Source organism: Poromitra crassiceps (assembly GCF_964638095.1).
Source record: "Poromitra crassiceps genome assembly, chromosome: 1".
Lineage (NCBI taxonomy): Eukaryota > Metazoa > Chordata > Actinopteri > Beryciformes > Melamphaidae > Poromitra > Poromitra crassiceps.
The window spans coordinates 68,743,404-68,756,420 of NC_139623.1; the positions used below are offsets into that span (position 1 = coordinate 68,743,404).

The 13,017-nt window shown below is 43.5% G+C and overlaps 1 protein-coding gene across 2 annotated transcripts in view; it reads left to right on the forward strand.

Annotated features, from left to right (window-relative positions):
• Positions 1-12,794, forward strand: part of rfc3 (replication factor C (activator 1) 3) — a 14,036-nt gene extending 1,242 nt beyond the window's left edge. Inside the window, exons 2-9 of one of the 2 annotated variants that reach the window (XM_083642075.1) lie at positions 422-559; positions 718-785; positions 2,083-2,180; positions 7,000-7,181; positions 7,347-7,483; positions 11,049-11,147; positions 11,297-11,366; positions 12,194-12,794. In XM_083642075.1, the coding sequence (XP_083498201.1) occupies positions 422-559; positions 718-785; positions 2,083-2,180; positions 7,000-7,181; positions 7,347-7,483; positions 11,049-11,147; positions 11,297-11,366; positions 12,194-12,385 (984 nt within the window). In that variant the 3' untranslated portion in view covers positions 12,386-12,794. The remainder of the gene's footprint in view (positions 1-421; positions 560-717; positions 786-2,082; positions 2,181-6,999; positions 7,182-7,346; positions 7,484-11,048; positions 11,148-11,296; positions 11,367-12,193) is intronic. The other variant, XM_083642076.1, reaches the window with a different exon arrangement.
• The last annotated feature ends 223 nt before the right edge of the window (positions 12,795-13,017 follow it).

Genomic DNA, 13,017 nt, shown 5'->3' on the forward strand with positions numbered 1-13,017 from the left:
TTCACTAAATGTGTTTGGCTCAGGTAAGGGTTGCTTTTTATACCTAGACCGTGAGAGCGGCACTATTGTTTGATGGGAAATGTGTTGACGTTCGCCGGGCGCTAATGCTCAGTATGAGCGAGAAGCGCCCGGCTAGCGGGGTAAGGGTTAGGCGAACCAATTACAATCTATTTGAATGATTTCAAATAAGATGTAAGATACGTTTACAGAATATGTTTCTCAGGCACTCTAGGTGCCTCGATGCTAAATGTCTAACTAATCACTTGTTTTATTCTAGGCAGTTTGGCATGGACACACACATCACATCCTCATGACTCTTACCAAAACAAACTTGAATATAAAAGGGCTACTGCTGAAATGTTGTGCGCATCACCTAACGTCCGTCAGTCAACCAAAACCTCTGCTTGCGTGTTTGTTTCAGGTTCAATGCGGTGACTTCCCACACTTGTTGGTGTATGGTCCGTCAGGTGCGGGGAAGAAGACCCGCATCATGTGTCTGCTGAGGGAGCTGTACGGAGCTGGGGTGGAGAAGCTTCGCATAGAGCACCAGACCATTGTGGTAAGAGAAGCAATAAGAAAACATACAGTCATTAGACCTCCCAGTATTTGATGGCAGGCTGCCTTCAATAGCAAGTAGTTGCCTAGTTGTCATACATCGATAAAATACTGTAGCCTGTATGACATCTATTTATAGCTTTTTGTGTTTTATGTGTACAGGCTCCCTCAAAGAAGAAAATCGAGATCAACACAATAGCCAGCAACTACCACTTGGAGGTCAACCCAAGGTAAGTGATACGTAAGAAATACCAAAAGGCCTTTATGACTAGTTTATAACTTTCAACGTTACAGTTGCTTCATAGCTTTCTGGCTAAATTCCCAAACAGGTCTTCCTTCAATCATGGCCACCTAATCATCCCTCGTTACTTAATTGGCATATTCAGTCCTCAACTCTCCACTGTGATAGGCTGATGTGTGGTGAGCGTTCTGGCGCAAACTGCTTGCCTTGCATCACCCAGGTGGGTGCTACACATCGGTGGTGGATGATGTGATCGCTCCCCTGATATGTGAAGTAAAGCATTTTGAGTATTTTGAAAGGCGCTATATAAATCCAATCAATTATTATTATTATTATTGATATCGGACTGAATTGTCAACTCGTTACACTCCATTTCCATCTTCTAGTCTGACATCGCCACTCTAAAGCCCCCACACATGTAAAACCGCTCTGTGCCACCCAATGTGCCACCGTGCCCTGCGCTCAAACTTTGAATTGTTTCAACTTTGACTTGCTTTAACTTAGCGCTCTACCTCACGGTGAGAGAAGAGAAGATCACTTAGAATGTGAAGGCAGCTTACCCGATTTCCATGAGTGGGATCCCCCAAGGGAATTCCATCTTCACTAACCAATCACTAGAGACCAATGTATCGGCCGGATTCTAATTAAGTCGGGAGAACGCAAAAAAAAAATCTCTCCCCTCTGAATAAATGCCTTCAAAGCAGAGTGCTGTTCAGATTTGGAAGTTCAGACTAGGCGCTCCGAGCCCTCAGCGAGCTGCTTTTGGAGATCGGCGGCGGCGAAACACTATATGACACAACGACCAACGACCCAAAGACTCCTGATTACAAGACACACAGTTGTGTAATGTGAAAAGAACTGCGACTGACGACTGGCAAGCGTTGGTTAGTCTGTACGAGTCGTAAGTGGTACTTTTAATTGATATAAAACAGCCTGGATAATAACAGCGTCTATCTCATCGATGGCGGCCACCATTGTTGTTATTACTCTCCTCGGCACACTTGGCAATGGGAAACAGTTGGACAGCGGAGTTAGTCCCGCCCGTTGCGCTGTTTATTGACACTGATTGGCTAATCGTTAGGCCCCCTAGCTGCTGATTGTTTATTAATCGTTTTTTTTCAACCGAGGAAATGGCTGTTGCATATCACGATGCCAGACCACAAGCAGCCAAAACTCAACTCAGTGGAGTGAAGCGGATTGGAAGGTCTGGACCGAGCAAGTTGCTTCAGGCATGCATGGAGAGATCTGCTCGACTTCTCTATGTTCTCTGTTCGGTGGTGTTCCAGTGATGCAGGAAACCAGGACCGTGTGGTGATCCAGGAGCTGATTAAAACTGTGGCTCAGTCTCAGCAGATCCAGTCCAGCACCCAGAGGGAGTTCAAAGGTGAGAAAGACTTGCGTTCTCTTTTGTGCCATGGTAGCCTTTCTGTGTAGGCTGGATTCACAAAGGATCCAGGCCTCTGCATTGACCCCCCGACCCCCCCCCCCCCCCGTGCTACATTCATTGTTAATGGGGGTAGTGCGTTGGGCGTTGGGTGGAGCAGCGGTCGACTCGTACGGTGAGAAAGTACAGGGCGATCCTACTTAATGCAACGCCACGTCGCGCTGCAGCTGGCCAATCACGTAGACGCACACACACACACACACTACAGAGCCTTTGCTCTGTCTGTTTCACTCTCCTCTCTTATTCTTTATTTTCTTCTCTTCAGAATCGGAATAACTTTATTGATCCCCGAGGGGAAATTGGGACCTGCTACAGTTGCTCGTACTCAGCCATGGAAAAATGTAAACATAAGCATCAAACATTATAAGAGACATTAGGACTGTTCCATACAATGGAATATAATACAATAGAAGTGACATAGCCTATGTACAGTAAGTGTCACACAAATATGTCCCCTGTCATTCTCAAGTACCCTTTAGTAAAGTGAAATATCTGAGGTACCTACTAGGGTTTAGTTCCGGGAAACGGGATTCCCGGGAAATGCCATCCAACCCATTTCACGTTTCCTGGGAAATTAATGACGGGAAACCGGGAAAAAATGTTGTATTTTTACATGCAGAACATATTGGAAATAGGCCTATATTTATAAATATGCCGACAGTTTACTTTCTTAAATGATGTAGCCCCTAGTTCCTCATTGCGTGGCTCGCGAGACGCTGGCGGCTCTCGAAGCTTTAGTTGGCGGTTCTAAGAAATTGCAAAAAAAGAATTAAGATTTTTTCCCCCCTGCTCTCCCCAAAATTTCAATAAACCTTTATGGCATATTACAATACAACAATATTGGTGTTGACAGTAATAGAAGGTGCCAAATCATTCAAAACAATAAGCATTTTGCTTTTACGAGCATTGTGCCAGCGTGCAGCGCTGTTCCAAAACGTGTCAATGTGTGTCGTTGCCTGGGAAACGCACATCCCATAATACAACTGTTCGCATCGCATCCCATAATAGTATGATGATACTTGGGATGCCCTTGCGAACATAGATGTGAACAGGTTAGCTAAAACTTCAGCGTCGCCAGCGACGGCCCCCACCGTTGCGGTCAGGGTATGTTTCGAAATCCCTCCAGGCCTGAAAGATTTTCTAGAGGAAACTGGTGTGTGTGTGTGTGTGTGTGTCTGTGTCTCTGTGTGTGTGTGTGTGTGTGTGTGTGGAAAACAATAAAACAAAAAAATGGGAGGCAGATGTGCTTGGTCGGGGTGGCTTTTGGTGTTTTGCGGTAAAAGTGGCTCTCCTATTGACTTTGTCCTGCCAGTGCGGCTCTCATCGAAGAAATAGTGAGGATCACTGATAGCCTATGTTTTAAAAGAACATGTAATATATTAGGCTACTGTAAGCATTGTAAAGTCATTAAATGATCACGATGTAGGCCGATATGCATTTCGGAGACATCAAAGTGAATCAACCAACAATCAATCAATTTTCTATTTATATAGCGCCAAATAACGAGGTATTGCAGGCAGATTTTAATACTAGCTTCTCTGACAACAATGCTATAGCCAGTAATTTGAAATTTGATATCCTTTGCAGAGTGGAATTAATTTCTGATTTTATTTCGGCATGTTTTGGCCATGCGCCTTTGTGCGCTGTGCGCCGGTGGAACACACACTGAAAGCTTATTGCATGTAGCCTAATAAACACAAAGCCCACAATGTTTCTTTTCTTTTCTCTACACTTCTGACTTGCTTGAGGGGATTGTGCCATGACCGTTAATGCAGTAGCCTACGAGACGGCGATTGAGCACCGTGCAAACTTCACCAGTGGTGAAAACGACAATCAGCCCAGCCGTGCGTCCTCGGTTCGTGTGCCCCAGGTTGGGCAATGGGCATTAGGGCTGTCACTTTTCATTCGAAATTCGAATGCAACTTCGAATGAGGGGGAGGGGTTCGTGTTCGATATGTAAATTGACTGTTCGTTTTTTTTTTTTTTTTTATTAACCAAAATTAACCAACTGCTGCTTGCTGGTAATGTTAATCCCATGTCAGAAAAAGTCTCCAGATTTGTCGCGTTAGTCTCTTCTGAGAAAGATTGTCTCCAGGGTCTGAAAAGTTGTCTCGAGTTGGATGCAGCCAAGTTTGTGAGGCAGTGTTGTGACTGTGAGCGTCCAAGCTAACACGTCGGGCTGATGCCCGGTGGCCTGCAGTGGGTTGCACCAGCTGTGCGTAAGTTGAAACGTAAGCTAGTTTGAACGTAAAGTCTCACTAAGTCCGAGTTTACGCACTACTAAAAATATTTGGGTTGCACCAAGTGAAATAGTTACAACGTAGGCATACGTTAGAACTTAAAATTTACACCTACGTCTTACTAGGTGTAAAGTCCTCCGTAAAATAGCAGTTGGCACGGATTGCAACTTGGCACCGTGGCGCATCGTTGTTTTGCGTCCGCAACGCGCTCTCTGTGATAAATTACACCCTTTGATATTTATGACTCACGCTTTTGTTTCCCACAAGCTGCAGCACTGCATACAAATTAAAATAACCGCAACAATTTAGTGAGGCAGGATGGTGGTATAGCCTACAATACTGATGAAGAGCTCACAGATAAACGTTAACAGTAATATGAACCTAAACGAACGTTACTCAATAACGTTCTCATTTGATTAGTGTTGATGAAATATGAAAGCACTAATTTGCGGTGGGCAACATGTCCTGTTTTCACTCCACTTACTTAAACAACCGTAAATAAACACCGTTTCCACCGTGCTTTTCACTGATTGGTCACAGATACTGTACACGTCATTGTCTGCGACACTATTTTGGTTAGTATGGACTTTTGGGTCTACTACTTAAGATGTACCTTACGTCTCCATGGTGCAACCAAACAAAGACACAACTTTAGTGTCAAACTAACTAGTTTGAACGTAGCAGTTAGTGTGGACTTTACACCCTAACTTAAGACAGAACTTACGTTCAGCTGGTGCAACAGGCTAGGCTGCTGGACTGAAAAAAAAAAAAAAAAAATTTAATTAACCAAAACACTTCGAATATATTCGAACGAATTTCGGGCAATTAAAGTTCGTTCGAATTTTATTTTGGGAAAAAGTGACAGCCCTAATGGGCATGATGGTCTGGTTGTAGACGATGTCCGTGCACAGAGGGGTGGAGATAGTCTGATACAGCCGTGCTCCGGTATGCGGTATGGAGATGTCTGGGCACGGCTGGAAGACGAGCGGTGCAGCCGCCAGAGCGCAGCGCAGCAGGCAGCCCATATCCAAAAGCACACGGTGCCAGTTATCAGACAGCATTGATCTTGTGCGTAAAAGACGCGTTTACGGCTCCATTCCTTCCACAGCAGTCTCCACAACTCTCTAAGAAAATGTTTAGCCTAGGCTACTACAGGATTTATTCATACGCCAATCCAGGCGATTGGTGAATTATATAAACCCTAACGGCACTATATAGCCTATACATATAGGTACAGTACAGCCTACATACAGCCTAAAAACAGCCTAAAAAGTTCGTTAAATTGCAATGTTTTGCCTTAATTAATAAATATTAATGCCGGCACCAAATAATACATTCGTCAGGTTGGGAACTAATAGGTATATTTCTCCTTGATGCATTAAAAAACAAAACAAAAAAAAACGACCAATTTCCTCGGATTCCCGGGAAAGAGGGCTTCATTTCCCCTTTTCCGGTATGGCTCATTTTCGGGAACAATATGAAACCCTACTGCACGCAGCTGCAGAGCGCTGTAGTCTGAATCCAGTCTTACTCTTTTAGAACAGCAGTTTCAGCAGGACTTCCTGTTGATCCCTTTGTGGTAGTTATGATATCCTTGCTAGTGAAGAGTGGTGATGAGGACATGGCTCAGTAAAATGCAGAGTAAAAGGGTATCCCACAAATGCATATTTACACTTAAGACCAAAACCATTCTTTATAATTGGGGGGGAGAACATAGGCAGATTCTTCCCATATCCTCTATTGGCCTGATGTAGAAGAGACAGTCTGGCTTGAGAGACTAACAGGAAGTGTAAATACAATTGGAACCGATTGTGTTTACACTTCCTGTGGCAGAGCTATATCCCCGCAGCGTGATTTCTAACCCCACATAGGATAAGCAATAACCACGCCCTGTGGCGCCGGGATTGGCCAGGCAGGAGCAACACTGGAGGGCACGCAGCCCAGCGATTTCATGAACCAACTGAATAGCTCTTGAGAACGGACAGCGATTTCGAGAGCGGACATTGAAATGAATTATGGTCACCTACCTTCCTTAGCATAGTAATAATAATAATACGCTTAATCTACACATTGTACACAATCTACAAAAACATGCAATAATATAAACGGTGTTGTGTTCACGTTCATAGCTCATATAATATAATGTATCATATCGTTAATTTCAAGCTTAATTCTTACCCAGAGAAAAGGTACAGCACTGAAAATGTAACAAGCAATAGTTTTTTAAACATCAGCAAATAACCACAGGGCGTGGTTATTGCTTATCCTATGTGGGGTTAGAAATCACGCATCCATTCCCCGCACCCTTCTTCCAGTGAGTTACTATAGCTTTGACCAGAGACGATCTCTGGTTTGACCAGGTAAAACAGCCGTAAGTCGTAATACAAACGGGTCAAGTGGGCGGGGCTACATGAGGTGAATGAAATCAGACTCCCACTCCTGTCCTGTAATAATGTTGCCATTCTAAAACCTCTCCCCCCAGCATTTAAATGCTTATCCCCATGCTTCCTTGCTCTCAGTGGTGTTGCTAACGGAGGTGGACCACCTCACAAAGGACGCCCAGCACGCTCTGCGTCGGACCATGGAGAAGTACATGTCCACCTGCCGTCTCATCCTCTGCTGTAACTCCACCTCCAAAGTCATTGGGCCAATCAGGAGCCGTTGTCTGGCAGTTCGAGTTCCTCTGCCCAGCACCGAAGAGGTAAGGAGGAGGTGGTGTGCTTACCTTTTAAACGATGATCTGAATTAAATAATAGTAAATATTGTTGAATAAAACATCATATTTAGATTGAGTCTGAGAAGTGCTACGTACAGTCGGTCGCATACTGATCTCCACATTTTCCATCTTGTTTTCTTTGTCTTCCAGGTCTGTAATGTTCTGTCAACAGTGTGTAAGAAGGAGGGTCTGCTGCTTCCTGCTGAGCTGGCGAAGCAGATCTGTGACAAGTCCGCTCGCAACCTCCGCAAAGCCCTTCTGATGTGTGAAGCCTGCAGAGTGCAGCAGTAAGTGGGTGCACAATTAATCGTATTTTCATCGTCATCGCAATATGAACAGGCGCAATAAACACATCGCAAAGACTGCCTGAAACGCAATGAATAACAAAAGTGGTTTTATTTACATGCGTCATGCATTCCCACTCAGCATCTGATCATTTTGTCTTGTGTTGTAAATCCAGCGTACACCTTTCCCTTGCAACAGTGTGCTCCGCCCCTCTGCCAAAGCCCAAACACGCTGTGTCTAGTTTCAGCTAGAATCAGTGTGTATTTAATTTCTTTATTCAGTGGGCATAGGCTATGTTTGTGGTCTATGTTAGCATTATTAAAGCAGAAAGACATAGGAACTGTATAGCTAATATGCATACTTTAATATTTGTTTATTTATCGCAAGTCGTATCGTCATCGCTATATTGAACAATGTTATCGCACATCGCAGATCTTCCTCATATCGTGCAGGCTTAGTGCACACCTGTTAGATAGATAGATATGCTTTATTCCAGACTCAAGGTCCATACAAAGATACAATCAAATACACACAATACAAAAAAGATTAACACGTTCACTGCCGTCGACGAGATATCTCGTCAAAAAAAATCCAACGGTTGACTGCCGTCGACGAGTTATCTCGTCAAAAAAAAAAAAATTGACGGTGGGACGTGGATCAAACCCTTTTACATCTCCTATAAAAATATGGGACCTATTGAATGTGTATAACCTATTTTACCGACCCACTAAGTGGCGACAGTGCTCTCCAGACTAGAGGAAGCCAAGCAAAAACAGCAGCGTGAGGAAGCCATTCTCATGAAAATGGATTGGCGAAAACGCTTTCGCTTTCGCGCTGGGAGCTGGCGGTGGGGCATTCCAAAAATAGATTCTGGGTGCAACACACTTTGAAACACCAGCAGAAAGCCCAGAATCGCGCACAGCTTCATTCCAGCTGAGCTCACAACCGAAAACCCAGAAACGAACGAGCCCCATCCAGACTCGCCCAAAGAGCGGCCGCCAGCAGCCAGGCAGCACAGACAGCAGAAACTCGCTTGTGACACACCCGCTGCAGAGCCACGGAGGGAGGAGTTTGAAGGAGAGGGGGGTGGGGTGCTGTTATGCAGGAAATTACTGTTCAGAACTATTACAAAAGTTCAATGGACAAACCAAAGAGGATCCTGGAGCACACGATTCACTGGAAAATTGCTTTATTCAATGACTAACGTTTCGACGCCTGCTGCGTCTTCATCAGAGTCAAACAGGGTGACAAGGAAAACAACTTGCTTTAAAAAGCCTCCCCAATACACATCGCAGACCGTCATTGGCTGCTAAGGATGGGAGGTGCCCAAACCCAGTGGGCCAATAGCACTCAAACCGCACAGTGAAGTAGGCTATAATGGCCAGCCACATTTATAAATAACAATATAATATAAGCCATAGAATAGAAATACATAGGCACAAATAACAATTTCTCCCAAAGGAAAGGTACAGGTTATAAATAACAAGAGAGGCTTAGTTCCTCGTTTAGACCATTTGGTTCAACAGTATTTAGGCTGTGAATCCAAAATGCTTCTCTTCTTAACAGTTTATTGACAGTGTCGCCTCCTCTCTGTGAGGGAGACACATGCTCAATACCCCAGAATTTCAGTGTGGCAGCAGAGCCATGCTGGGCCTGAGCATAGTGTCTCGCTATTGCATAATCCATGTTGTGGTTGCGGATTGCAGCCTTGTGTTCAGCAATACGGACTTTTAATGCCCGTTTGGTCTGTCCGACATACACCATCCCGCACGGACACTTCAGAATATAAACCACATGTGTGGTGCTGCAGTTTATGAATGAGTTAATTTTATACTTTTTACCAGTCCGTGGGTGAGAAAATTGTTTGGTGTCGGCGGAGTTGGAACAGTGGGTACAGTGACCACATCTGTAAAAACCAGAGGGAGGGGCAGGTAACCACGTAGGCTTAGGGGGGGGTGTCATGGTACTGTGAACCAGTCTGTCTCTTATTGACCGAGATCTCCTGAAAGAAATTAACGGAGGCTCTAAACACAGTGACTTGAGTGCAGGGTCGCTCTGTAGAACGTGCCAGTGTTTGTTGATGGTGTGTTTGATCTCTCCACCGATTGGAGAGAACTCCGTGGAGAAACAGAGGCGTGGTGCGGAAGAGCCAGAGCGCCTGGATTTCTCAAGGAGGCGGGCTCTCGGGGTGCGCACTGCCCTTTGATAGGCTGCCTCGATAACTGTCTCCGCGTAGCCCCTGTCCAGGAAGCGTTTCCTCATCTCGTCCTGTCCTGAGAGCACCGACCTCCTTTTGCGGAGGGGCTGACGCGCAAGAGACTCCTTTTGTATTGTTCAGAACTATTGTTTAGATGTCTGATGTGTTACTGATGCCAAAAATAAATGGTTAAAGTGACTGTTCTATCGAATTTCACAAAAAGGCATTTATCTCAACTTTCCTTTTCAGACGCTGAAACCATGCTGTATTCAACTGCTAATGCCTACATAACTACTAACTCTACAAACTAACTCTTTTAGACAGAGAAAGCACACATTCTATTAGTTCTTTTGAGATATTTTGTGTTCACAAATTCCTAGCAGAAAATAATCCTCGGCTCTTGAAAGATGAGCCAGAATCCTCAAAAAAAACCTTGGCAGAAGCTACCTACAGTAAAAAAAAAACTGTTGGCAGTGAATGTGTTAAAAGAAAACACAAAATAAAAAGTCTAGTGACTCATTTTAAAAGACACCTATACCAGTGCTCCCAAAGCTGAGACATGCAGCGTGTGGCACTGTACACAATGTTCACCAGCACCACAACAAGTTGATTTTCAGAATCATTTAACCGACAGATAAACCTATACATTACATTTCTCAAGACAGCTTGCAGTGTGTTCACTCCAGCACTGGCTTTTTTATAGTTCAACCACAGATGTGCAGTGTACAAAGGTGAACAATACGCTGTAAACAGTGTAAACGCTGTTACTTAGACAGGGTTATCAAATGGTGTGTGGCACATATATTCTGAATATAAAGCATGTGCCAAACAATGCACGACTTCTAATATTTCATCTGAATAATTCAGATTAAATATTAAAAGTCGCTCATTGTTTACTTTAGACCAGGGGTTCCCAACCTTTTCCAACTCGGGGCCCACTTGAAAATCTCAAACCTTTTTGCGTCCCATAAAAAATATGGAGGCCAAATGTGTTCTTCTCAGAGCACTTTATTTTCCACAGTCACCAACACAGCATCTAAAACATGTTGCAGCATTTTCACTGTTACACTTTTCAAGGAGCGGTCCATCAGCAAGTTTTTTTGTTTGTTTAATGTATTTAGTTTTTTTATACAGTGTAATGATTTGGCGGCCCGCTTGCAATACCTCCACGGACCACAGGTTCCTAACGGACAAATAAATACTTCATTCATTCAGGTTGGGAAATGGTGGTTTAGACTAACCTTGCAAGCCGGCTGGATTCTCGCGAGATCTTGAGATCAGATGAGGATGTGTTTTGTGGAAAACTAAAACCATCCATCTGGCTGCGTCCAGGTTAGGTTTTAGACTATATTAACCACCTTGTTTTCCAGGTACCCGTTCTCAGCAGACCAAAATGTGCCAGAGACTGACTGGGAGGTGTACCTCCGAGAAACGGCTAATGCCATTGTCAGCCAGCAGAGCCCTCAGAGGTAGGACAGGCAGAGAGTTGGTTTTGGAAGAAACTCGAGAGAGAGAGAGAGAGAGAGAGAGAGAGAGAGAGAGAGAGAGAGAGAGAGAGAGAGAGAGAGAGAGAGAATGAAGCAAAGTGGTGGTAATATTGTGTCTTTCTCTGTCCCAGGTTACTGGAGGTACGAGCCAGGCTCTATGAACTCCTGACTCACTGCATTCCTGCTGAAATCATCATGAAGGTGCAGTTTACTACACTTGTCTGTCTCCCATCAAATGCTTTTAATTAGGGCTGGATATTGGTTCAAATTTCAAGAATCGATTCGATTCCGATTCACAAGGTTCCGAATCGATTAATCCCGATTCGATTCGATTAATTTCAATATCGATTTGGTTAGTGATACTAAAACATGTTTTTTGAGCTGTAACCTGAATTACATGATTGTCCAGTTATGTAACACAGGGGTTCCGAACCTTTTTTGCGCCAAGGACCGGTAGATACATGGGGGGAAAAAGTTGCGGACCGGTTGTCAATTTTAATGGTTTTAGTTACACATATATTTACTCACCAGGTGGTGACAAAGGGTAAATATAACAGCCTTTTCATCTGTCAATAAAGACACTTTCACAATCATGCACAGTGATTTGATTTCAGCCTATATAATTTCTAAAAGTAGATATTAATGATCAAACATTTCCATTTATGTAGCCTACAGTATTTATGTTTTTGTTTCAACTATAAACATAAATAAACGTCAACTTGAAACTATGTTTCAACTACCACACACGGCCTATAATAATATAGCCTATGTTTATAAAAAATTAAAAAAATGGAAATCGATCTCTGGACATATGAATCAATATCAAAGGATTAAAATAAAAATCGGAGAATCGATTTTTTTTTAGCCCAGCCCTACTTTTAATGATATGTATGCATGGCGTGTGTTGGTGTCTGCCTACGGCGTAACAGAAAGGATCTTTTAATCAACAGTGTTTAGGTAAATATATCTTTCATTTCAGCGTCCAGCACTAATGGTTTGGCTGTGCTCCTCCTCTCTCTCCTGCCCAGGGTCTGGTAACAGAGTTGCTGAATAACTGCGATGGCCAGCTGAAGACGGAGGTGGCCCACATGGCAGCGTACTACGAACACAGACTGCAGCTGGGCAACAAGGCCATCTACCACCTGGAGGCCTTCACTGCCAAGTTCATGGCCACCTACAAGAAGTTCATGGAAGACGGCCTGGATGCCATGATGTTCTGAACTCTAAAGGACTGGAATACACATACTTTTCTGACAAGGGTTCACTCTCCTAATTACAGTAGCGTTTTTTTTGTTGTTGCAAAGGTCAACATTAATACAGTATGCACCACCTATCTGTATTCTGGAAAGCACTGTGGTGACGACACGATTAGCTGTTGAATCTATCCTGGTAGCTGGTCCTTAAGAGTTATTAGTAGAATCTTGCAATTTGTAAAAGGGGTGCACTGTGGTATCGCTGTCAGCGATTGATGCCTATAATCTTAGCACTGTACACCATTTTATAAACCTTGAAAACCATTGCTCTACTTGATGTAAAATACCGTACTTGTCCAAAAAGAACACTTAATGGTGGCAGTAGCAGGTAATCCTTTATTACAAATATATTGAAAGTACAAGAAGACGAGACATAACCTGCAAAAAAATGACATCAGATCATTACAATAAATGTCTTTGTTTACAACATTTACGAAGTACATTTTGCTCTGAAGAAATCTGACCAAACATGAACATTTATCACCTTGAATAGACATGACACTGAATACATAGAGAATGAGTTTCACAGTTTACAGCCTAACCAGACATTGGTACACAACGTATGTACAACATTTTATTATCAGAGAAAGTTTTTTAAA